This window comes from Saccostrea echinata, unplaced genomic scaffold (genome assembly GCF_033153115.1).
Source record: "Saccostrea echinata isolate AGI-Se365-2 ecotype Australia unplaced genomic scaffold, CSIRO_AGI_Sech_v1 ptg000025l, whole genome shotgun sequence".
NCBI classification, from domain to species: domain Eukaryota; kingdom Metazoa; phylum Mollusca; class Bivalvia; order Ostreida; family Ostreidae; genus Saccostrea; species Saccostrea echinata.
Genome location: NW_026889774.1, coordinates 27,957,710 through 27,983,525, shown reverse-complemented (window position 1 = coordinate 27,983,525; position 25,816 = coordinate 27,957,710). Strand labels below are relative to the sequence as shown.

Below are 25,816 nucleotides of genomic sequence, written 5' to 3'. Positions count from 1 at the left end.
AAGATTACTTTGTAAGCCAGTTGTTGAATGTGACAGTAATATTACATCATCTGCATACATTAGACAATGTACTTTTTTACCATTCAGTATTATTGGGTCATTTGCATCTTTAAGATACTCTGGTAAATCATTTATAAATATCTTAAACAAATTGGGACTGAGATTGTCACCTTGTTTTACACCAAGTTTTATTGTGAAAAAATCTGTGTGGTGATTTTTTATTTTAATGCATGACTTGCTATTATTGTACATACTTTTAATAAGCATATAAAAATTTGTTCCAACACACAACTTAAGCAATTTATATTTTATACCTGAGTGAATTACAGTGTCAAATGCTTTTCTAAAATCTATAAAGCATGTGTATAAGCGACCATCTCTGTTCTGACAGTAAGTTTCAATTATGTTTCTAAGAATGAACATATGATCTGATGTCCTTGCCATTTTTGTAAAACCAATCTGACATTCATTAATTATTTGATGTTTCTCAAGAAATTTGTCTAATCTATTGTTGAGAATACTATTCATTAATTTTCCTACTGCACTTGTTATGGTTATCCCGCGATAATTATTTGGGTCATGTGCATCACCAGATTTATGAAGTACAGTTATAATACCAGAGGACCATTGGTTTGGATAAATACCACCAGCTAAACAGCTATTGAATAATTTTTGCAGACAATCAATGAGTGAGCTTTGTCCATATTTCAGCATATGATTAGATATTCTGTCCAATCCTGGAGATTTATTATACTTTAATTTGCTTATTGCCTCAGAAATTTCTGATTTAGTGATTCTATAGTCCAATTCATTGAAGTACATATTAGATTCTAGTTTAGAAACATGTTCCTCCAAAGCAGCAATGCGCGAGTTAAAACAAGCTTCACTAGTGTTTAACATATTGAAATGCTGTATCCAGTCACTATAGGATATTAAAGAACCTTTGTCATCTGTACTCTGTTTTGAGATTTTTTTAATTAATTCCCAATACATTTTTGGGCTATTTTCATGTAATTCATCAATTTTATTAAGCATACTGTTTTTGAACTCTTTATATTTAAATTTTCGGAGTTTTGCATAATTTTTACGAAGTTTGAAGAAATGTCCTCTTACTATAGGGTCCTTAGGGTATTTAGTAAGAATTTTTGCATATTCCAGTAAATTATTTCTTTTTTTGACTAAATCATTATCAAACCAATGTTTATTATTTTTATTGGATATGTTTTTTTTTGTTAGATAAATTTCTCTTTTCTTTCAAAGATTGTTTAGCTGCAGAGAGAATAATATCTGTCAATTCAGCACAAGCCTTGTCTACAGAATTCTGTGTACTTTCGATAATTTGATTATTCTCAAACCTATTCAGTCTCTTACTTATTTCAGTGCTTGCAAGTACTGCACAAAATTTTTCAGCTGAATTATCTTCCCATACAAATTTGGGTTTTAATTGAAATGTAGGCAGGTCACACGTTGAGGATAAAAAATAATCTGCACACATTTGCCATTCTAGTATTGAATGACAGTCTATATAGAATATTGGGTTGAACTGATTTACATGAAAATACAAAAAACAAGGCAAAATTTTCTCAGAGGCGATTACATAATCTACTACACTACTCCCATTTGGTGTATAACAAGTGCATTGCCCAAAACAGTCTCCAAATACTCTACCATTCAATATCCTTAGTTGATTACCAATGCATAAATCTAATAATTGTTTGCCCCTTGCATCAATAATTTCATCTTGACTTGAACGTTGATTAATAGTTCTATCAGGTCTATAATCAGTATTGGTGGGTACATATAAACAGCTGTCATTGGATATAAAATCATTTTCATTGGATACCCTGGCATTGAAGTCACCACATAATACAACGTCTCCAAACTTTGAGTATCTATTAACATCTTTTTCAATGCAATCCAAAATATCTACCTGTAGAGCTTTATAATATGAGGACATTAATGGTGGAATATATATAACACACAAGTATAAATCATTTTCAAATCCAAAGTAATCCTTTTCAAATTTTAACCATTGAAAATCTTTGTTGTTGTTTGTTAAAATTTTCACATGTTGTTTGATATATTTGTTACAAAATATTGCTAATCCTCCAAAGTATCTATTATTATTAGATATTGGTCTGCATATAGTATGACAATAAAAGGGCTCAATATTTGGAACAATAAAATCATGTTCTATATGAGTTTCCACAAAAAAGAAAATATCATACTTTTTCAACTGTTTAACAAATAAGGGTTCATTAAATTTGTTTTCTCCCTTATATATTAGGCCACCAACATTGAGTAGGCCAAATTTTAAACTCTTCATTCTTTTAGCAAAATTACTAAATATTAAACATATAGTATACCATGTTGACCACTAAGTGAGAATTATATAATTCTTAACCTTCACTATAATTAAGACATTCTCTATGTCTATATTATATAAAAGAAAATAAAGATCTACAGAAAGGATTTCCAGTCAGAGGAAACTTCAGTCGCGTTTGTTGTACATGTATCTGGATCGTCCAACAAATCCTTGTCCACGTGATCGACGTTGTGAGTTGCTTCTGGAGCGACGTTCCACATTTAGCTTTAGGGACCTATGCAACGCATATCGAAAATTGGCTGCCAGTTTGGATACCCCTTTGGTGTTGAGATGATATCCATCTTTGCTAAGTAGTGAAGTGTTTGGGCCGGAATCAATGAACATATTATGATGCTCGACAAAAGTAATGGCTTCATCATTCTCCTGTAGAATCCGTTGTTTAATGATCGCATTGACCATTTCTGCACACGTTTTTGTGCGTGTCAACTCTTGGGGTCGTTAAAGATACTAATATTTTGGTAGACGGCCATCTTTGTCTGATGTATTTGATGACTTCATCAATATTTGTGCTACATTCATTAGGATCATCTCCTTTAACAACATTAGTCAATATGTGTAAAATGATAGCATCGTACTGTTGTTCACACTTTTGAAGAAATGTTTGTGCCTCTGTAATGGTGTATGTGGTAAATTTATTTACAGTTGCAGCAGGAGTCAGTTTCTCCTCCTTGATATCTTTAGTATTTGAAGTTCCTAATAACAGAACTAAGGGAACAGCTCCAACTGGCTTGTCAAGTCCAACAGGATTTGAATTTTCTGATGAACCTGATGTGCTTTTGAGTTGAAGAATTTCATCCTGAGTTTCTTCAAGTTTCTTGTTAAGTAATGCCACTCTGTCCTCTAACACTGTGATTTCTTCATTTTTCCTTTCCATTTTCTTTGTTATGAATTCTATTTCTGCTCTGTGGGCAGAAATAGTGCTCTCTAGCTCCTTGCGTGTTTCAAGAAGCATGGTTTTATTGTGTTTCAGTTGGTCCTCGTATCGATTTTTCTGCTGCGATGACATTTCCTTTTCCTTCTGAATTTGTAGTTTAAGTAAACTTACATCATCTTGTGTAGATGAATTTCTTAATTCCTGAACTGCATTTAGAACAGAAATGGTATCTTTTTCCATTCGGGTTTCTAGCTTCTTCAACCCATCAAGTAAGGCTTCCTGAAGTAATTCTACATCCTGTGGTGTTATTTTTTTATCTTGTAAACAACCATCATTTACATCATTTTGATTGATATCAACCATGGTAGTATTTAGATCTATGTCTATGTCCTTCACAGAAGTTTGCTCTACAGTGGAATTGTCACCGACAGCATGATCCAATAACAAATCAACTAATTTAAGCAGGATCGGGAAATGGTGTTTTGTAAACTTGTCATAATGTGTTCCCTGAACCCTTATGGTACCAGTTGTAATGAAGACTGTTATGTTGAAAACAAGGTTATCCTCATGTGGTTTATTTTCGCTGAAAATCTCAATCACGATAGCATTTCCGGTATTTGTTGGATCCGCCCAGTTCTTAGGGGTGTCGGTCCATGTTACTTTTAACCCGGGTCTCTTTCCAACGTTATCATAATATAAAATGGATAATCCTTTAATCCATGTAAATAACCTGTTCTCAGATGTGTAAAAACATACCATTCTTGCGCTGTTTTCATAGTGAGTCTGGTTTATATCTTCAAATAACAACAGTTTAGCCTTACCAGTACGTGGCTTGAATTTTGTGACAAAACATGATAATGGGTATTCAATCATCAACTCTTTTGTGTCGAGATCAATAACAAGATCTTCGAACGCAATACTGCATAGCTCACCGGCCATTTTTTGGTCAACAAGGTTACTTGTAGACAAAATTTAAGAGATCAGTAAAAGCATGTGCTTAATGGCGGCCACCGGAAGTATATTATGCAAGCGATTAGAAATGTATTCAGCTGAAATTGAACTTATTTAAGAAAATCAAGCAGGTTTTAGGAAAAGATATTCTACTTTAGACCATATTCTGACTTTACACTTTTTATCAAACACACCAATGAAGTGTAAGAAAAAACTTTTTTGTGCCTTTATAGACTTCAACAAGCGTTTGACACTGTTTGGAGAAATGGTCTGTGGAGTAAACTTTTAAATTATGGAATTAAAGGCAAATGCTTCAAGAATATTACAAATATGTATCAAGGAATTAAATCACTTATTAAGGACCCTCTATACACTAGAGGAAAATATTTTTTGGACATTGAGAAAATTATAGTGTGTAAAGGTGTATGTATTGAGCTTATCTATCACATTTTCATCTAAGGTGCCTTGCATTTACCCCCAGGAAAAATGTTCAAAGACAATGAAGTACTGATGAACATAAATCACTGTTGTTTACTTAAGTAGGCAATAAACCTGCAAATGAAGTATTCTATCTATCCATCTTGGCCTATTAAAGTGTTATGAATGCTTGATTTGATCACAAATTAAATAATAAACTGTACATTTCAATTTATTTTATCCTTGATCAAAGGGCAGATCACTCTATCTGCATAAAAATACCACAAAATCAGAACTCTCTAGTGTGTAGTGTATAGAGGGCTCTTAAGATGAACGGCACGACAACCGATTTTTTTTCTTTTGTAATGTCGAAGTCCGGCAAGGGGATAATGTATCCCCCTTTTTTATATTTCCTTTACATTAATGACTTAGAAAATTATCTTGTTGATAAAAATATAATTGGTTTACAAAGTCTTACTACTTCAATAGAAAATGAATTATGTATGTATTTGAACTTATACTTTTATATGCCAATGATACTGTCATTTTAGCAGGAACTCCTGATGATCTACAGCATGCTTTGAATAAATTTGAATGCTATTGTACAGTGGAAATTGCATGTTAATTTCGACAAGACCAAAATATTAATTTTTTCAAAAGGTCCTTAATTCAAAAGAACATGTTACTATAAAAACAAGAATTTAGAAAATGTAAAAGAATTTAAATATCTTTTTAATCATTTTTTCAAGATCTGGCTTCTTTTTAAAAGCCAAGAAACATCTATGTGACCAAGGCCAAAAAGCAATGTATGGTGTAATCAGAAAAAAAATAGACAATTCAACCTCCATGTAGCATGTCAATTTGAATTTTTCTATAAAATGGTTGTTCCAGTGTTACTGTATGGTTGTGAAATCTGGGGTTTTGCAAACCCAGGCATTATTGAACGTGTTCATTTAAAATTTTTGAAACATGTACTTTACTTGAAAAGTAGTACCCCAAATTTTATGGTTTATGGTGAAACCTTTCCATTATCTGTCCTTGTTTATTCTAGAATAGTTTCATATTGGTGTAAATTAATTAATACCCACGGAAACAAAACTTCATGTATATTACATAAATATTTAATAGCGATTCTCTGTAACCACTTAAACTTCTTTGCCACGCATGGTCACCGATTTTGATGAAACTTTGCCCATTATTACAACTTGACACCAGAAACATATATCAAATAAAATTTCGTTGCTATGTGTCTTGGTTGCCATGGTAACAGCCAGAAAAGTTGAAAAAATTGAGATTTTCAGCTACTTTGAATTTTTATTGAGCCTTAATAAAGACTGAGAAAAACAAACAAATCATTCTCCCAAAAACATGACACCTTGTTGCCACTTATGCTATAAAGAAACTATTTAGAATTTATCTCTAAGTAAGTGGTAACCATGGGTACATTTGGAATACATTTTAGATGCTACAAAATGCTAAAAAACGCTCAATATTCACAAATGATAGATGTTACATGATCAAACTCAATCAACAACCTTAGAAAAACAATAAAAAATACTTGACCTTAAGTAATTAGGTATTGGCAATATTATTCTAAAAATAACTTACATGGTTGCCATGGTAACACAGTGTCACCATGCAAAATCTGTTGCTATGATTGGGTTAATGCTACTATCTTGAGGAAAAACAATAAAGTTCATGACTGGCACATATACATCCTTAGGACCTTGCAACACTGACAACATAAGAAAAATTGGGATTAATTGTTACTTTGCAGTGTAACCATGGAAACAACGTACTAGTTGTTGAAAGTGATATTTCTTGCTGCTTTAGGAATTTACTTACGTTTTAATCAAGAAACATATTATTTGACTCACCTTGAATAGTACTTATCTGGTAGAACTAAAGTTTAATATCAGATATTGATAAAGTTTGTTGAAAAATACAACACTGTTGCTATGGTTACCAAGAAGAGAAAATGTTGGATTTTGTTAATTTTATGTCAATATTAAACCCTATGTGCCAGCTTTTTGCATCCAGTTAGAGATTGGGTGGTAGTCAAAATTGAAAGTCAGATTAGTTGTTCAAATATATCAATCATTAAAGTTTTGGGAATCTACATACAAGGGTACGTATCCAAGGAAACAGAATATTTTTCAGATTTTTATGCATGTTTTTTTCGCCTTATTTCCATAGCAACGCTCTATTTAAAGAATTGAATTTGAATTTTTTGAAATGTGAAAATTAGGGTCACACCAACGCCTTTAAAAATTGATCATCAGTTATATAGAAATATGCTTTTTTAAAAGATAGGATAAGATTAAAACACTAAGAGAGTAAATTTAAGATCCCTTCGTGGTATTAAAACCATGGCAACCATTGCCAACTTATGGGAAATATCATATTTCGTCCTTGGTATGTGTTACAAGGATCTCTTGTCTATTATTTGCTTGCATTTCAACCTATAATTGTTTTTATTCTTAAGTGTATGACTTTTTAAAATTAAATGAACAAAATTATTACTTTTGAATACTTTGTTTCCATAGTAACGTATATAATAGTTGATTTACCAAACATGTTTATCATGCATTTAAGACACCAGGCCTTCAACTTTCAGAAACAGTCATTGCCACTTGTTTGCTCTTCTGCAAACGTTAACCGTGGGTCTCTGAACATGTTAAAAAATGCCATTTTTTAAACTTTAGGACACGTTGCTATGGTAACCATGACACGTAGCAACCAAATTTTGCCTGATTTGAGTTTACGGTATTAAAGACTTTTATCATAGAGAGTTTGGAGAAATTCTGAGACTATGCGTGCCACAGCTCCTATATAAAAATTCAAGTCATTACAGAGAATGGCTCTTAATCGCTAACTCACAATCTGAAATTGGTAAGAATCCATGGATTGACTGTGTGCATCGTATATTTGATTCATGCGGACTATTTCATATTTGGAATGAACAGTTTTGTTAAAGTCTTAATCAAGATTGGGTTACAATACTGCTGTAAAGCAACGGTTGCAGGATCAATTTATACAAAAATGGAATGCTGGCATTAATAGTTCATCCAGAGGAGTTGCATATAAACTGTTTAAAACAAATTTTGAATGTAAAAAGTATTTAAGCATTTTGCCTACAATGCCTACAAAATGCTAAGACACTGAAAAAACTCTGCACTTTAATATTATATTATATTATATTATATTATATTATATTATATTATATTATATTATATTATATTATATTATATTATATATATATATATATATATATATATATATATAAAGCACTAAAAATGACCAACGACACGAACAACAGAAATTGTCAAATTTTCGGGACGCCCTGTCCATTCCTCAGGACAAAGAAAAAAGTTAAGAAGTCATAAAAACAAAGGAAATAGAAAAAACAAAAACGGCTAGCACTACTACTAAACTACCAAACACTATTTATTTACAATGTTACATGTTGAATTTGAATTTTATAATCAGTTGTAAAGAAATAAATTCGGACCGCTATGAAATACGTCCGATCTCTCGGGTGTACTCTGGTGAAGTGCGATTTACATAATTGAACGAATTAATTATCGCTAATTAATTATGACTAAGCAGTAAATCGTACACTGTCTTATTCTCTCAAAATAGCTTAACTTTACATAATAAAAAGAAACCAAAGAAAGAAAATTTAGATGTATTATAAAGGTAATTTAGAAATGTTTTAGGACTGTTTATCGGATAAAAGAAATAATAAACAAAAATGTAAGCAAAAAATCTATGCGAGGGTTGTTCCAGAATTGATAAAGCGAATTAACGGTAAAGTTAACACTACATAGAGAGAATAAACTTGTTTGTTACAATCAGGAATTGGGTCTAGGTCACGTTCATCCTGGTGAAGTCATTTAGTTTGTTGATACCATTAAGGCGGAATGACTTCAGTCTGTGCATCCAGAACTTTTCCCTGCTTTTTCTCTGAGCATCGGTCCAATTCGGATTATGGTCAATAACCACTACTGTCATGTCCTCCCATTTGTGACCTTCAAGGTTAAAATGTTCCCCAACGGGTTCATTGAGTTTTTTGGTCTTAATGGTCGAACGGTGATTATTGATTCTCCTGCGGATATCTCCCGTTTCCCCAACGTACTGTTTGGAACAAACTTTACAACTGATGAGATATATGCAGTTTTCTGTTTGACAAGACAAATTCCCTAGAATTCTGTAGCTGCGGCCTGTAACGGGGCTTTTAAAGCTGTCTGTGTCAGAGCTGTGCTTACAGAGAAGACATCTTCTGTCAGAGCAAGCTCTAAAGCCTCCGTTAGGTAATGGATTGTCCAAGAATACCGCTGAGGTTCTTAAAAAGAACCTGCCAATTCTCCACTCTAACAAAAGAATGGCAGAGGTCTTTAAGGAACCTCCATTGGCTGCCTACAGGCGCCCGAGGAACTTAAAGGACATGGTAGTTAGAACCAGATTGGACAATCCATTACCTAACGGAGGCTTTAGAGCTTATTGCTCTGACAGGAGATGTCCTCTCTGTAAGCACAGCTCTGACACAGACAGCTTTAAAAGCCCCGTTAATTAGCGATAATTAATTCGTTCAATTATGTAAATCGCACTTCACCAGAGTACACCCGAGAGACCGGACGTATTTCATAGCGGTCCGGATTTATTTCTTTACAACTGATTATAAAATTCAAATTCAACATGTAACATTGTAAATGAATAGTATTTGGTAGTTTAGTAGTAGTGCTAGCCGTTTTTGTTTTTTCTATTTCCTTTGTTTTTATGACTTCTTAACTTTTTTTGTCCTGAGGAATGGACAGGGCGTCCCGAAAATTTGACAATTTCTATTGTTCGTGTCCTTGGTCATTTTTAGTGCTTTATATAAATTTCCATCCTTGACCTTGTATCTATTCAGTAGATTCTACTCTTAGGATATACAGTGTTGTTGGTTTTTGTAGTGCTTTCTATATATACATATATTTATATTTATATATATATATATATATATATATATATATATATATATATATATATATATATATTTATTTATTTATTTATTTTTTGTTCCTCTTTCACTTTCATTTTCTGAACAAGTATTAATATCATATACTTGTACCTCTGACCTGAATTTATATGCTGTAAATATTTTTCATATTGTCCTCATGTATCATATATTTTAGATGGTTTTGAGTGAATAAATGAACTTGAACTTGGTGACATATTTCTGCCCCTACTTGCAAGATAACTTTTGTTAAAGAAAAAAGAAGACCTTTACACTTTGTCAGAATGGATTAAATGTATCAGATGTATGTTAAAATCACACATTAAAAGATTGAGGGGCAATATGAGAACCATCTATCTTTCTGTATTCAATAATCCAGAAGTGAAAAAAGAATTAGATAGATTACATGATCAGTACGTACTGGTCCCTGCTGACAAAGCAGGTAACAACATTGTCTTTGTTTGTAAGGCTCATTATATTAAATGTATTTAAGAGGAACTTGGATTTAATTCTACAAGTGGTAATCCAACTTATAGTTCTTTTTTTAAGGAAGAAATTCTTCAAAATCATATGTCAGTTTTGAATATTTTTAATATTCCAAACAACCAAAATGAATTTGAATTACCATATCTATATTGGATTCCGAAACTTCATAAAAATCCTTACAAAGATACATAGCGGGTTCCAGTAAATGTTCAACCAAATTAAGCCTCTTTCTTTACTCCTCACTAAGATATTAACAGTAGTCAAGGGGAAACTTCAAGAGTACTGTGCAACAATATATTCGAGAAGTGGTGTAAATCAGATGTGGATACTTAAAAATCCCAAGGAACTTTTGGAAAATTTGAAATCACAAGATTTTACCAAAATCAACAGCTTAAAAACTTACGACTTTTCAACTTTATACACAACCATTCCCCACGATAAATTAAAATCCAGACCTTTTGATATCATTGACAGCTGCTTTTTCAATTAAAATGGAACTCGTAGATTTACTTACCTTGTCACTGGTCATTTGCAAAATTATTTTGTTAAAAAACATTCTGATTGTACACACAAGTACTCCGAAGTTGACATTAAAAAGATGCTTGAGTTTCTGATTGACAATATCTATGTGGTTTTTGGAGACCAGGTCTTCCAACAATCTATTGGAATTCCCATGGGTACCAATTGCGCCCCGTTATTAGCAGACCTTTTTTGTATTCATATGAAGCAGAATTTGTCCAATATCTTTTACGTGATAAGAAGAAAACACTTGCTGTGGCCTTCAACTCGACATTTAGATATATCGACAACGTATTGTCAATCAACAATTATTTCCATTCTTATGTCGATACGATATACCCCGGTGAGCTTGAGATAAAAGATACTTCAGAGTCTGACACATATGTTTCATATTTGGATATTTTACTTGAAAAAGACGTTATAATGGTAATCTAACAACAAAGCTTTATGATAAACGTGATGACTTTAACTTTTCAATCGTCAACTTCCCTTACTTATGCAGCAATATACCTTCATCACCTGCATACTGGGTTTATATCTCTCAGTTGATTCGATACGCAAGAGCATGCTCTACGTATGTACAATTTCTAAAACGAGGTAAATTATTGACAAAAAAGTTGATGAAATAAGAATATCAGCAGCCTCGTTTAAAGTCATCATTTCGTAAAATCTATGGTCGATACAATGACCTTGTCAGCAAATATAATTTATCATTGAGTCAAATGCTGACTGACGTTTTTCATACTAATTGTTAGGCCATTATTTACACACTGAATTGTCGACGGATTTTTCCGTTATTTCCCGATCATGACAAGGAACACACGGCGGGTGTGACCGGTCGGCAGGGGATGCTCACTCCTCCATGGCACCTGATCCCACCTCTGATGTTTTGGAGGCCCGCGTTTGCTCTGCACCTATTTTGTAATGTTTAATGGACTTTTGAGCTTGAATACTGTTCGTTATCTCCATATATTTCATGTTAACATGCAACACAATTATGTAGACATGCGACAAATTTATGTCAACATGCAAAATAAATATGTTGACATGCAAGTTACGATTCTTTTTAAGAAATATAATTTAAATATGGGTAAATTTACTTACTAACGCGAGTATCAGACGTCATATATGCAAGGTTCAACATGATTATGTAGACATGAGATTTATTTATGTTAACATGCGAGATAATTATGTAGATATGCGACTTATATATGTCAACATGCAAGATAAATACGTCGACATGCAACTAATTCATGTCAACATGCAAGATAATTATGTTAGCTGCGAGTTAATTATGTCAACATGCGAGATATGTATGCTGGTATGCAACTTATTATCTTGCATGTTGACATAAATTTCTTGCATGTTAAAATATAACTCGCATGTTGACAAGTTAACATAAATATCTTGCATGTTGACATAAATATTAAGTTGCATGTCTACATAATTATGTTGCATGTTAACATAAATAAATTGCATGTTGACAGAAATATCTTGCATGTAAACATAATTATCTTGCATGTTGACATGACTATCTTGCATGTTAACATAAATATAAGTTGCACGTCAACATAGTTTTGTTGCATCTTGCAAGTATGATGTCAGATACTGGCGTTAGTCAGTAAATTTACTCATATTAAAATTATATTCTCTAATAAGATTTGTATCTTGAATTTTAACATATCTTTCTAGCATATAGACAAAATTATCTTGCATGTTAACATAATTTATCTTGCATATAGGGGCAGAAATATGCCACCATACCTTACATATATCTAACATGCACACTAAAAAGTAGGTCACTGGTAAGCTACACCTGACAAACATGGCTGTCAATACCATCAAAAAATATCCATTGGGCTCGCCACAAGAGCACATTGAAATGTGTAAATCCCATGAGTTACCTATTGATATGATATGTGAGGACTGTGATGAATTTATCTGTGCCAAGTGTGCAAAAACAGATCATAGAGATCATGATTGGAACACTTTACCGACGGCGGCCACCGAAAGGAGGAGAGGTCTACTTAAATTTTTAAAAAGGATCAAGGAAGAGAATCTGCCTTGGATTGATGAGAAGATAAAGGAGTCGTCAAAACGGATCACAGAAAATAAAGAACTGTGTGACTCTGAAATTAAAAAGCTTCAAAAGCATTTTGATGAGATAATGACCAGGCTAACAGAAATCAGAAAACCCCAAGAGAAAACATTGAGAGACAATATGGTTAAAAAGAATAATCAATTGAACCTTTTGAAATCTGAGTTAGAGAAGAAGAAGAGAGTAATTGTTGAGACAGTGGAATTCATGAAGGAAAACAACAGCACCATGTCAGATTACAGCTTGATTGACAACCACAGAGAACTGACAAATATGCTGTCTGAATTGGAGGTTCTTATGACAAACTGTGAACATTCAGTGAGGTTCACTAGAGGTGAAATCAATGATGACTTACTGCAATCTTTGGTTGGAAAGACATTGGATTTAGATGATATTGGTTTGACGCAAACAAGCTCATTTACATATGGAGATAACTTAATATATGCTTTGGAGACATTCAGTGAAGATCAATGTTACATAATTGAATTTAAATCAGAATATATGGAAAAAGTCAATCAACAAGGCATAAAAGAACATAAATTTAGTATTGATCCTAATGACATGTGTATGACTGATACCTGTGATGTTTATTTCACTGATGGTGGTAACAATTCCATCCGTTGTCTGTCACCACCAGGATCTGTCTCTACAGTAGTCAGTACAGATCCACTGGTACCAGTAGGAATCTGCCAGTCAGTGGACGGTGGATTATTAGTCACCTTGAGGGAAAAGGAATCAGATGATTACAAATTAGAGTCACACAGCAGACGTCTGGTGAGACACATCACAGTGACAGGTGATGTCATCCATGAGTATGAGTACCAGGAGGACGGTCACACCAGACTGTTTACATTGCCATACAGAGTCACACAGAACAGTTACAGTGATATCTGTGTTGTGAACCATACAAGTGACACTACAGGTGATCTAGTGATTATGTCTCCCTCTGGTCACATTAAGTCAGTTTACCATGGACAAAACCTGACATTTGACTTTAGTCCAGCTGATGTAGTGTGTGACTCCCTCTGTAACGTCCTTGTTACTGACCTAAACAACAACCAGATCCATCTGCTGAGTCCTGACGGGGAGTTTTTGAAGTTCTTACTGACAGACAAGAAAGTGAACTATCCAGTCTCACTGTCCCTGTACAAGTCTACACTGTGGGTGGGATACACCGAAGGACTTGTCAAAGTGTTTCAGTACAAAATGTAGTAATTGCATAAATATTGATTGAATTCATCAATTTGACATACAACAGCTTTATGAAATATAATCTTCATTAAAAATCATTAAATTCTAGTTTGATATCCATATGTATACAGAATTCTCATATTTTGTTATCAATCAAAATTAATGATTCACAACATTCGCAGATTTATTAACTGTGAATTGCATTGTTTTATATTTCTATATCCTTTACATACAATAATGTTTTCCCTTAGTTGAACGAGCCAAGGCCATTTGACCTTCGCCTTCTGTTGCAAGGTCAATCAGATCGAGATTTTTTTTAGAATCCACAGACCAAGTGAACAAATTATGTATCGTGATTAAAACATTACCTAAGAGAGATTAATGTAATACTTCACACAGAATGCATTAAAACTGTATTAAAGACTTATATTTCAAATTTTTTCCCTTTAACACATACAAGCATGATCTTCAAAATAAAATAAATAAATAAATTAAAACACCATGATGCTTGCATTTTAAGTTTTCCTATATATTCCTAAGTATTAGCAAGATATGTGTAACTTAAATTAGCCCCTCTATAGCATGTTAATTACTGAACTTTTATTTCTGGTAATTAGTCCTGGAGAATATTTCATCATTTCATTATCATATCACACTTGTGTGTTATGTGAATTGTCCTTGGTACTTGAAGAAAAGTCATATTGTTCAAGAGTTTGCGGAAAACACACTTATGAAAAATACATGTGCTTATGTAACCTTGTGAAATCAAGTGAATAGAAATTGAATTCTAATTCTCATTTATCGTCCATGAAATAAGCTTCATATGCTTCCGTTCCATTTAAAACATGAAAATATAAGCTCTCATAGATCTGTACTGTATCACTCATTTAATGGAAAATGGGATTGCGATCAAAAGACAAAATGCATGTATATTTCAAACTGTGTTGGTAATAATGAGAAACGTATTTTATATGATTAACTATCAAAATACCACTGCTTTTTTTCATAAAAATGATGAAATAAAAAAGAAATTTATATCAATTTACTGTACATGTAAATTCCATGGGAGGCTTTAAAAGTCTCTAACAATGTTAAAAATATTTTGACTTTTATCTGAAAATGGCCACAGGACTGCAAAATGAAATACATAATATACAAAACCAACGTATAGGGACAAGAAACAGAAATAGTTGTTGATTCTAGTTAGTATATTGTGCGGCTCACAGACCATCATCATGATCCTATCTGAAGTATTATTTCTGGTTATTAGGAGAATATTTCATTGACAATCACTGTTTTACAATTTCATTATCATATCAAACTTGTGTGTTATGTGAATTGTCCTTGGTTCTTGAAAGAAGGTCACGTTGTTCAAAGGTTTATAGACAACATACACTTACTGTAACTTTGTGGAATCAAGACACTAAAATTGTAATTCAAATTCTCATTTCTTGTCAAAGAAATTACCTTGATATGCTTTGGTTATATGAAAATATAAGCACTCATAGATTTGTAACACTCATTTAATGGAAACTAGGATTATGATCAAATGATGCAATTACTTGGTGTTGAAAATAATGATAAGAAATACTTAAAAGGACTATCAAAATACCATTGCTTCTTTCATAAAGATAATGAAAAAAAAAAAGAAATTCATATCAATTTACTGTATGTTTATATTCTATGGGAGGCTTTTAAAGTCTCCAATAATGTTAAAAATATATTGACTTTTAACTGAAAATGGTGACAATGACTGCAAAATGAAATACATATTGTACAAAACCAACATATACGGCAACAAACAAAAATAGTTGCTGATATAAGTTAGTATGACACGTAGCTTATAGATCATCATCATGTTCCAATCTCAAAACTCTATATCTTTAGAATCCTTCAATTATATTATTAATTTTAAAGAATCCTTGCTTTTAATACTTTCCTATTCTGTACATTGTTTTTAAATGTATTTTTTCCTTATTTTTTTCTGTCACATTTGTTACTTTCACTTTACAATCACCTGATCTAATCACTATCACTTTCACTTTCACTATCTCCTTCCTTCACATCAATGCTGAACTTGTATTCCTGGTCACATCCCATGTAGGCATCACTCATAAAGAAGATGGTGTAGTTATAGTGACCAGGAGAAGGGGCCACAAAGTCCAGTTTGACCTTGGCCTTCTGTTGCAAGGTCAATCTTCTGATGGACAGGAGGGAGTTAGATTTGTTGTCCCCAATCACTACCCACCAACCTTCCTCACGTTTCTAATGAGAGAATCAAAATTATTTTTGACATTTATATTAGAATTTTTTCAGATTTTATTATATGATGAATAATTATTCATTCTCACCAAGTTATTCAGACTTGAATTTATTGGCAATTTTTACAAGTGAAAATACAACACGTTCTCTATTTTTTCACTCACCTGAGGAAAGAATGGTGCCACTACTGGCCCCACTAATTCATCTTCCCTCTCGAGGGACACAAGTACATTGACCGGGGAACCACTGAAAACAGATAGATATTGGTTAATCAACATCACAAAACATACACGTATTAATCAACAAACCAATCTCCGTAAACTCCAGGAATTCAAATAATTATTAAAATTCCAACCTTTTCCCTTTCATACACAAGTAATGCATGTATAGAGTTTTCTACTTTACTTTTGTCTTTTGCTGTTTAAGAACTAAAACATACAGTGTTTCACAAAGTTCCCTCTCCTTACCTGTGAAGACTTTCCTTTTCCTGGACCTCGAATGACATCTCAATGTTGGGGTACTTGTTACAGAACCTGGCCACGTCGGCCATTTGTTCCTCGGTCAGCTGTAGGAGTTCATTTCTATCATCATCCTCCATCTCCATCACATCAAAGATGCTCTCGATTTTCTACAAAATGGTAAAATGAACTGGATTTGACAGATTTTCCTCTCGCCTTCATTCAAATTTATTTTTAAAATATTTTCTTTCCTAAATCATTTATAATGTTCAGAATTACAATTTTCTACAAAACAAGCACTCTGGATTAATCATGTTCCTGGTAAAATGAACTAGATTGTACAAATTTTTCTCTATCATCTTCAAACTACATGTAGTTTAAAATTTCTTCTCCTCTGAAGCACTGTTATAATGTTCAAAATTACAATTAGTAATGTGCTAGGGAACATAAAAGAGGGGTGCAGGAGATGTAGTCTTTGGACAGAATTCTTACCTTTTCCTGACACTTCTTGATAAGCTCCTGTGTAAAGTGAGGGAGCTGTTTCAGGTACGAGTCCTTGCCCCACATGGCCTGGGTCACCATCTGAGCCAGCTCCATAGCCGCTAGGGCAGGGCTTAGCCAGCCGTTACTACTCAGTACGTCCACACAGGCCTGAATCAGGCGGATAGCCTTAATAAAAGACAAAAGATACAATGTATATATTTAATATACAAAAAGCAATTACACTGACTACACTGATGAAAGTGATGTTTATGTTATCAAGTGATTAAACTTTTTTTTCATTTTTTATATACAACTCTACATGCAAATGAACATAAACACATCTCTCATATCTTGATATTCTATGTATAAATGAAAACAAATGACTTTCCTAAATTCCGAAATTCAGTTTGACTTTCTAGGTCCATCTTAAACCCCCACCCACCCTCCCCCACCCCCACCCCCACAAACAAACAAAATATTCAATATACATGCACATCCCCCACTAATACTGTTTACCTTGCTGAGTATGTCCTCAGTATCAGACTGGAGTTCCGCCGACAGCTGCATCCGTGAAAGGTGAGCCTGGAGTAGGAGGTTTGTCTTTACATGAGGATCGTTATATTTCTGATTGGACAGTTTGTTCGGCAGACGGCTGGCCAGCTGGAATTAGCAAATTGGATTGAGTTGATCTTTAGACAAGTTATATCTTTGCAGGCAATTCAAATGGTGATTTACAAAATATCAAAATATGTCTATTAACATTAAAGGTGCTTAGACACAGATTTGAAGTTAATATTTTCTCAAATTTTCTGTATAATATCATGACTTATATATTGCAATAGCATTTCACACGAAAATGTAATTATAAACTTATTTTATCTGGAAATTATTGGAACTACGAATTCCTGGACGCGTTTGATTAACACATCCTTGCACTTTTACAAATTTTGTCTTTATCCTTAATATTTAAGAAAAGAAGCGATTTTGTTGTGTATTAATGAAAAACATTACATCTATAATCCAGAAAATTCAGAGTAGAAATGTGCGAAAGCAAACCCCCTCACTAATATCATCAGCCCGTGTTCAGTGATGTGTACAGAGTTTAACAAATTGAATACACCCGTGAAACGTAAACTGTTTTTGTAAACAGGGCACGAGCTCTGTTATTGTTAATGTTTACGATTCACCGGGTGTGTTCAATTGTTAAAGTCTGCACACACCATTGAGCACGGACTGACAATACTGTGAGTGGGTTTTGCTTTCGAACATTTCTACTCTGAATTTTGTGGATTATAGTTTTAATATTTTTCATTAATACACAACAAAATTTCCACTTTTCCTAAGTATTAAGAATAAAATTAAAATTTCTGAAAGTGCAAGAATGTGTCAATCAAATGCGTCCAGAAATCTGAAGTTTCAATAACTTCAAGATGAAATAAGATTTTTATTATATTTTAGTATGAAATGCTATAGCAACATATAAGTCATGAAATTAACAGAAAATTTGAGAAAATATTGACTTCAAATCTGTGTCCAAGCACCTTTAACAACTGATATACAGTAGGTACAAGGTAGTTACCAAAAATTCCCTCCACAATTTATTTTTCTCAAGGTGATACATGTATAAAGAAAATAACAATCAGATTTTCATGCTTTTCTTCTATCGTAAAATATTAAGATCCGACTTACAGATTTCAAGATGGCTTCCTCATGATGTCTGATGGGAACATCCTCGTACTCGGCAGCGTTAGATACGATCTCCAGGAGCCCCTTAATCTTAGTCTTGTTGTTCAGTGACAAACTGAAGGTTTCTGTACAAGAAGTAAATCACTTTTTTAGGACATCATGTTTAGAAATTCATTATTACACTATAAAACAGAAAGTATTCGTGAAAAATACAAAAATTTAAATTCATGCACTACAGATGGTGCATAATATACATGTACTTTTCAAAACCAGGGCACAATTTACAAGGTATTTTAACAACTTGTACCTGCAATAAAATACTTTAGCTCATACGCTTTATGAATGAATTACATAAATATGACTGACCTATAGTGGTGTAGTTGATGTAATAGTATGCTGCAATCATGCCCAAGTTCAATGGAGTCATGTCCATCTCATCTTCAATGCTGATACACTGTCAAGAAAGATAAATAAATCACTTCAAATAACGGAAGGTCAGTAACTCTTCCAATGTTCAGTGATAACTTTATTTTTTAACCAGCTCTGTAGTTCTACGTTTGAAACGGTTTCACTGCTAGCAGATTTCTTAAAGAGCTGTTTGTTTTCCATTTCAACTGCATGTGTATTTTTAATATTCCTGTATTAACAGTTGAAAGGAAAGCTGATCACCAAATAACCTGACAGCTGAGGCAAGTTTTTAGCCAGTTATCTACATGTACTTGTACCAGCTGAGGTGAGCCAGTTTATTATTTGTACCAGCTGAGGTGATTTTGTAGCCAGTTATCTATTTTTATCAGTTGAGGCGAGTTTTTAGTCAGTTAAATGTATCTATTTGTACCAGCTAGGGTGAGTTTTTACCTTGGACTGTTCCAGGTCAGATACTGTATTCTCCACCAGCTCAGACAGGTGATCAGACAAATGTCTGTGTGTGACACCTAAAAGAAGCAGATGTATCAACACAATTAAAATAAAACATCACAGAATATCTGATAAAATATCAATGGGAAATACTGATGATATTGGCTTAGTTAGGTTGAATCAAAAATAAGGCAGTCAAAAATATTTTTGACCTCTGTAAGATTTTTTAAAATAAAATGTTACACCCTGGGTTTCACAATGCCTATCATGTACATGTATGTCTGTAATTATTGATTATACTAATCAGTTGACGAGGAAGGTTGTGCTAACTTCTGAGTGTATGAAAATTTATGAACTTTTTAGTACCTTGTAAGTTGTAATAGTTCGGGTTCTGGGTCATTCTTCTGTACAGAAAGGTCCATGTCAAGTAGTCCACTGCGTCTTGTTTGTTTTCTATTGTCTTGGTTACCACTTCAGCATTGAAGTGGTCATGTAAACAGTGGTCTAAATGGCTCTGTAAAACAATATCAAAGTTAAATGCAGTCCAATTCATTGAAGAAATCCAGAGTATAAAATGGAAAAAAAGCTTTTAACTTTAAAACAAATTTACCTCAACAGGTAACGGTTCATAGAGGAATTTCTTGAAGAACTCTTTCTTGGAACTCTGGCACATGATCAAAGCTTTACCTGTAAAATTGGGTCTTCTTCAATATGGGTTTGACATATTACAAAACACAGCATTTCCCAAGTGTTAGAAATATACATCGTAAATAATTATGGACATACAGGTATATCCAGTAGTCAATCAAGAATTTAAATATGAAGAACTCATGGTCTGATTTAAGTAATCTGCCTTCTATGCTAAGAGTATGAACATATCTGTTTACCTTCCTGGTCAAGAAGGGGTCGGTTGGCTCGTCCAATCATCTGTAAAACGTCAGGAACAGGGTAGTCTTCATACCTGTTTAATAAATCATTTCAATGACTTGGTGTATCTTTTTGTATACAATAATGTGAAGTGTCTGAGAATTTTCTAATAACTGTCTAATCAAAATATTAAATTCCTACGAATACAGTGACTAACATCAGTCCTTATCAAATTTCTTTTATACCTTATCAGTATTCCTCAATATCAATATGAAACATTATCATCACGATATACATGGAAACTGACATGACATAAAAACAAATTTCAAAGCCATTGTTTTTTCAACAAAATTTGTCCTGTATTTATGTGTTTTGATTTCAAAACTGACTTGTTAGCAAATTATTTTTGAAGTTATAGTAGAAACTTACGAGTGAGTTTTTCCATCATAGTATTGTGTATCCATGACAATGACCAGGTAGGCAGAGACACTCATGCCCCAGGCCAGACTCCGGGAGGCCACCAGCACTTGTACAGCACCGCTGGAAAAGAGGTTCTCCACCGCCTTCCTCTCAATGTCAGACAGACCCTCGTGTAGATACCCCACACCGTTACTCAGAGTCTCCTTCAGAGTCTACAAATTAAATACTTTACTTCATACATCACCGTTTTGTTGTGCAACATATTTTAAACTAAAAAGTCTAGAAATTATTAATTAAGAAATCTTTTGTAAGATACCACTATATTATGCTTTTAAAATTGTATGAAAGCTCTTTTACATTTTCACGATGTTGTTTTTAATTAGAAAATCCATTCTTAGACACAAGGTTAATATCACTACTCTTGACCTGAGATACATGTACATGTATCTTAAAGCAGGTGTAATAACAGACTGATGAAATATTTAAGTGACAACTCAGATAATCTTCTCCAGAGTAAATAAAATGATCTGGAAAATTTCATTCACAACGAAGACATAAACATACCCCATTTACAACACAAGCTTATGCATACAAAATTACAACAGGGAAGCAGACACTTTTTTTTCTGATCCCGTACCTTGTCTGATATTTTCTCCAGGAATGGCTGAATGTCCTCCTCCTTCACGTGAAGGAAACGACTCCTCGGTGTCTCAGAATCAACCTGAATTTCTGCAGCACTAAAGGTCAAAATGTCAATAGCAGTCAAGCGTGTCTGTTTTCTGGATGGCACAAACACAATGACTGGCTTCCGTGGAGAATGACGAAGGATGGCTTGATATGTGGGCTTCGCCATAGCAATGATTCTGGAGAGATTGTGGCTGATGTTCAAACCCTAAAAAGAAAAAATTCAATTTAACTATTCAGTCTCTTAATTTTCTTATTTTTCATGTTTATACACTTACATTTCAGAAATTTTCAACCTGGGCTACTTTAATATTACAAAGATACTTTAATTTATACATTTACTTGCACATTCATGAAGGTAGAAAGCAATTTGAATTCTAGTGTTCTGATTCAACTAGCAAATCAGAGCTCCATCTCTCCCTAGCAAAATGAAGCATACACAGTGATATCCTTTTTTTTCTAATTCATTCATGTACACCTCTGACATGATGGAAAGATCTGTCTCTCCTTACCTGTATGTGTAGCTCCAGTGGAACGGGCCTAACATTGGGATGGAAGTTGAAGAATCCTGTGGGGGTACAGCCCAGCCACTGGGAGACATCCTTGGCATTAGATATGGAGGAGCTAAGAGCCACCACACGAATGGTGTGTTCTAAATGAGCAGACATGTACCGCATCCTGGAGCAGATCACCTCCAACACGGGCTGTAAAAATTACATAAATTATGTATAACAAGGACTCAAAATCTACATGAATTTAAAGCAAGCATCTACAACTGTTCCAGTTACATGAGTAAAAGCTCAAAACACAAAATTGATAACCATGACAGCATTTTTTTTCCTTATATAACTGGTACCGATCAACAGTACCATTCCCAATGCCAAACAAGAGGCCCATGGGCCACATCGCTCACCTGAGCACATTGGCTAAGCAAAAGCACAATCAGTTCAGTATTGAAAAGACCGGGGGGGGGGGGGGGGGGGGGGGCTTAAATGGCTTGAATTTTAAACTACCTGATGATGCTTCCATGTCAATATAACAAATGGCTTTGTTGTACTTGAGAAGATTTTTTTAAAAAAATTCCCATATATTCCTTTGTAAAAATTTGATCCCTCATTGTGGCTCCTCCCTATCCCAGGGGTCATCATTTGAACAAACTTGAATCTACACTACCTGAGGATGCTTCCATATCAATATGACTAAACATAGCTTTTCTGTTCTTGAGAAGAAATATTTTTTCTATATGTTCTTATGTAAAACTTTCCATCCCCCATTGGGCCTTATCCTACCCCTGGGGGTCATCATTTGAACAAAATTGAATCTACACTACCTGAGGATGCTTCCATATCAATATGACTAAACATAGCTTTTCTGTTCTTCAGAAGAAAATATTTTCCTTTATATTTCTATGTAAAACTTTGATCCTCCATTGTGGCTCCGCCCTACCCCCGGGGGTCATGGTTTGAACAAACTTGAATCAACACTACCCGAGGATGCTTCCATATCAATATGACTAAACATAGCTTTTCTGTTCTTGAGAAGAAACATTTTTTCTATATGTTCTTATGTAAAACTTTCCATCCCCCATTGGGCCCCACCCTACCCCTGGGGGTCATCATTTGAACAAAATTGAATCTACACTACCTGAGGATGCTTCCATATCAAAATGACTAATCATGGTTTGCAGTTCTTCATCAGAAGACATTTTCCTTTATATTTCTATGTAAAACTTTGATCCTCCATTGTGGCCCCGCCCTACCCCCGGGGGTCATGGTTTGAACAAACTTGAATCTACACTACCTCAGGATGCTTCCATATAAATATGACTCATCATGACTTTGCTGTTCTTGAGAAGAAGATTTTTAAAGATTTTTCCTATATATTTCTATGTAAAACTTTGATCCTCCATTGCGGCCCCGCCCTACCCCCAGAGGCCATGGTTTGATCAAATTTGAATCTACACTACCTGAGGATGCTTCCATATCAATATGACTCATCATGGCTTGCTGTTCTTGAGAAGAAGATTTTTAAAGATTTTTCCTATATATTTCTATGTAAAACTTTGATCCTCCATTGTGGCCCCGCCCTACCCCCGGGGGTCATGATTTGAACAAACTTGAATCTACACTACCTCAGGATCCTTCGATATAAATATGCCTCATCATGGCTTTGCTGTTCTTGAGAAGAAGATTTTTAAAGATTTTTCCTATATATTTCTATGTAAAACTTTGATCCTCCATTGTGGCCCGCCCTACCCCCGGGGGTCATGATTTGAACAAATTTGAATCTAAACTACCTCAGGATGCTTCCATATAAATATGACTCATCATGGCTCTGCTGTTCTTGAGAAGAAGATTTTTAAAGATTTTTCCTATATATTTCTATGTAAAACTTTGATCCTCCATTGCAGCCCCGCCCTACCCCCGGGGGTCATGATTTTAACAAAATTGAATCTACACTACCTCAGGATGCTTCCATATAAATATGACTCATCATGGCTTTGCTGTTCTTGAGAAGAAGATTTTTCCTATATATTTCTATGTAAAACTTTGATCCTCCATTGCGGCCCCGCCCTACCCCCGGGGGTCTTGATTTGAACAAACTTGAATCTACACTACCTCAGGATGCTTCCATATAAATATGACTCACCATGGCTTTGCTGTTCTTGAGAAGAAGATTTTTAAAGATTTTTCCTATATATTTCTATGTAAAACTTTGATCCTCCATTGCGGCCCCGCCCTACCCCCGGGGGTCATGATTTGAACAAACTTGAATGTACACTACCTAAGGATGCTTCCACATGAGTTTCATCTTTCCTGGCCCTATGGTTCTTGAGAAGAAGATTTTTAAATGATGCCATTATTTTTTCAGTAATTCCTAATTATCTCCCCTTGAAAGAGGGCGTGACCCTTCATTTGAACAAACTTGAATCCCCTTTACCCAAGGATACTTTGTGGCAAGTTTGGTTGAAATTGGCCCAGTGGTTCTTGAGAAGAAGTTGAAAATGTGAAAAGTTTACAGACGGACGGACAGACGGACAGACAGACGGACAGACAGACGGACTACAGACAAAATGTGATCAGAAAAGCTCACTTGAGCTTTCAGCTCAGGTGAGCTAAAAACGTTAATTTTTCCCAATTTGAGACTAAAAATTCCCAATTCAACTGTCAAGCAACAGACTACGATGACATCGTACTTCTTTTTTTATATGAAACATTGTACAAGTTGACTAATTGTTTCACTTCCGCTTAAATCGAAAGTAGAGATGTCGTAATATGGCCGGAACTGTGGTTTAGACAGTGTAGTGTCATACATTTTGACAAATGTGAAAAAGGGACATTGATACGAAAAACAATAAATATCTGTTGTTTATTCTTTAAAACACGGAGTAATAGGTAATGAGGTTGGAATAAATGCAAAATACGTTTCATTTGTTTAAATGACAGAAAATTCTACTGTCACTCCGTAACTGTGTTCTACTTCGAAGCTATTTTTCCCAATTGAATCGGTACCGGACCCTTTCCCAATGGGTAGAAAAAAATCGCTGCATGAACATGTATATATACATGTGAACATGTATATATACATGTACATGTATATACATGCATGTTGGAGATAAACAGGGCCCACTCATTAAATATTATTATTCATATGTACACTTTTATAAAAACACTTGAAACTTTACGTTAATGGCACTGTTGTGGGCAGATAGTGTAAAATTCTTATGTTGATTGGAAAGAAATTGATAAAACATACAGATTAAATTTCACTAATGTTAAGAAAATACTGTATTTTTATTCATGACCTACTGACCCCAACTTCCTGACCAATCAGATGAAGTTCATCCACCACAAAGAGGTTGACACTTTGTACGTTCTTTCTGACCTTCCATCGTCTTGACAACACATCCCAGATCTCTGGAGTACTGATGATAATGTTTCCCTGTAAATTACACAGTCAGTTATTACTACATGTAGGTCCTCAAAGTATCAGAGTTATGTTCAAACACAATGGTAAACATGATGAAAAATTCCCACCACTCACTGCTCCTTTTAAGTATCTGTCTCTTTTAAACTTTACACAGTATTTTGAGGTCTGACAGGTATATGCACAATACCTTTATATTTCTGCAGCCTACACAAGCTATCAACAATAACTTAACAATATTTTGTAAGAG

General features: G+C 34.1%; 1 protein-coding gene across 3 annotated transcripts in view; it reads right to left on the bottom strand.

The window, feature by feature from the left end:
* The window catches only part of LOC133192307 (U5 small nuclear ribonucleoprotein 200 kDa helicase-like), a 131,327-nt gene that overhangs the window by 87,676 nt on the left and 17,835 nt on the right, over positions 1-25,816 (bottom strand). For 2 of the 3 annotated variants that reach the window (XM_061328321.1, XM_061328320.1), the window contains exons 31-43: positions 25,453-25,581; positions 22,152-22,343; positions 21,593-21,847; positions 20,965-21,167; positions 20,556-20,629; positions 20,279-20,355; positions 20,035-20,182; positions 19,669-19,745; positions 19,177-19,264; positions 18,814-18,935; positions 17,641-17,784; positions 17,134-17,310; positions 16,651-16,811 (exon numbers count right to left, since the gene is read on the bottom strand). In XM_061328321.1, the coding sequence (XP_061184305.1) occupies positions 16,651-16,811; positions 17,134-17,310; positions 17,641-17,784; positions 18,814-18,935; positions 19,177-19,264; positions 19,669-19,745; positions 20,035-20,182; positions 20,279-20,355; positions 20,556-20,629; positions 20,965-21,167; positions 21,593-21,847; positions 22,152-22,343; positions 25,453-25,581 (1,847 nt within the window). Of the gene's footprint in view, positions 1-14,793; positions 16,187-16,347; positions 16,430-16,650; positions 16,812-17,133; positions 17,311-17,640; positions 17,785-18,813; positions 18,936-19,176; positions 19,265-19,668; positions 19,746-20,034; positions 20,183-20,278; positions 20,356-20,555; positions 20,630-20,964; positions 21,168-21,592; positions 21,848-22,151; positions 22,344-25,452; positions 25,582-25,816 lie in introns of those variants that run through there. The other variant, XM_061328318.1, reaches the window with a different exon arrangement.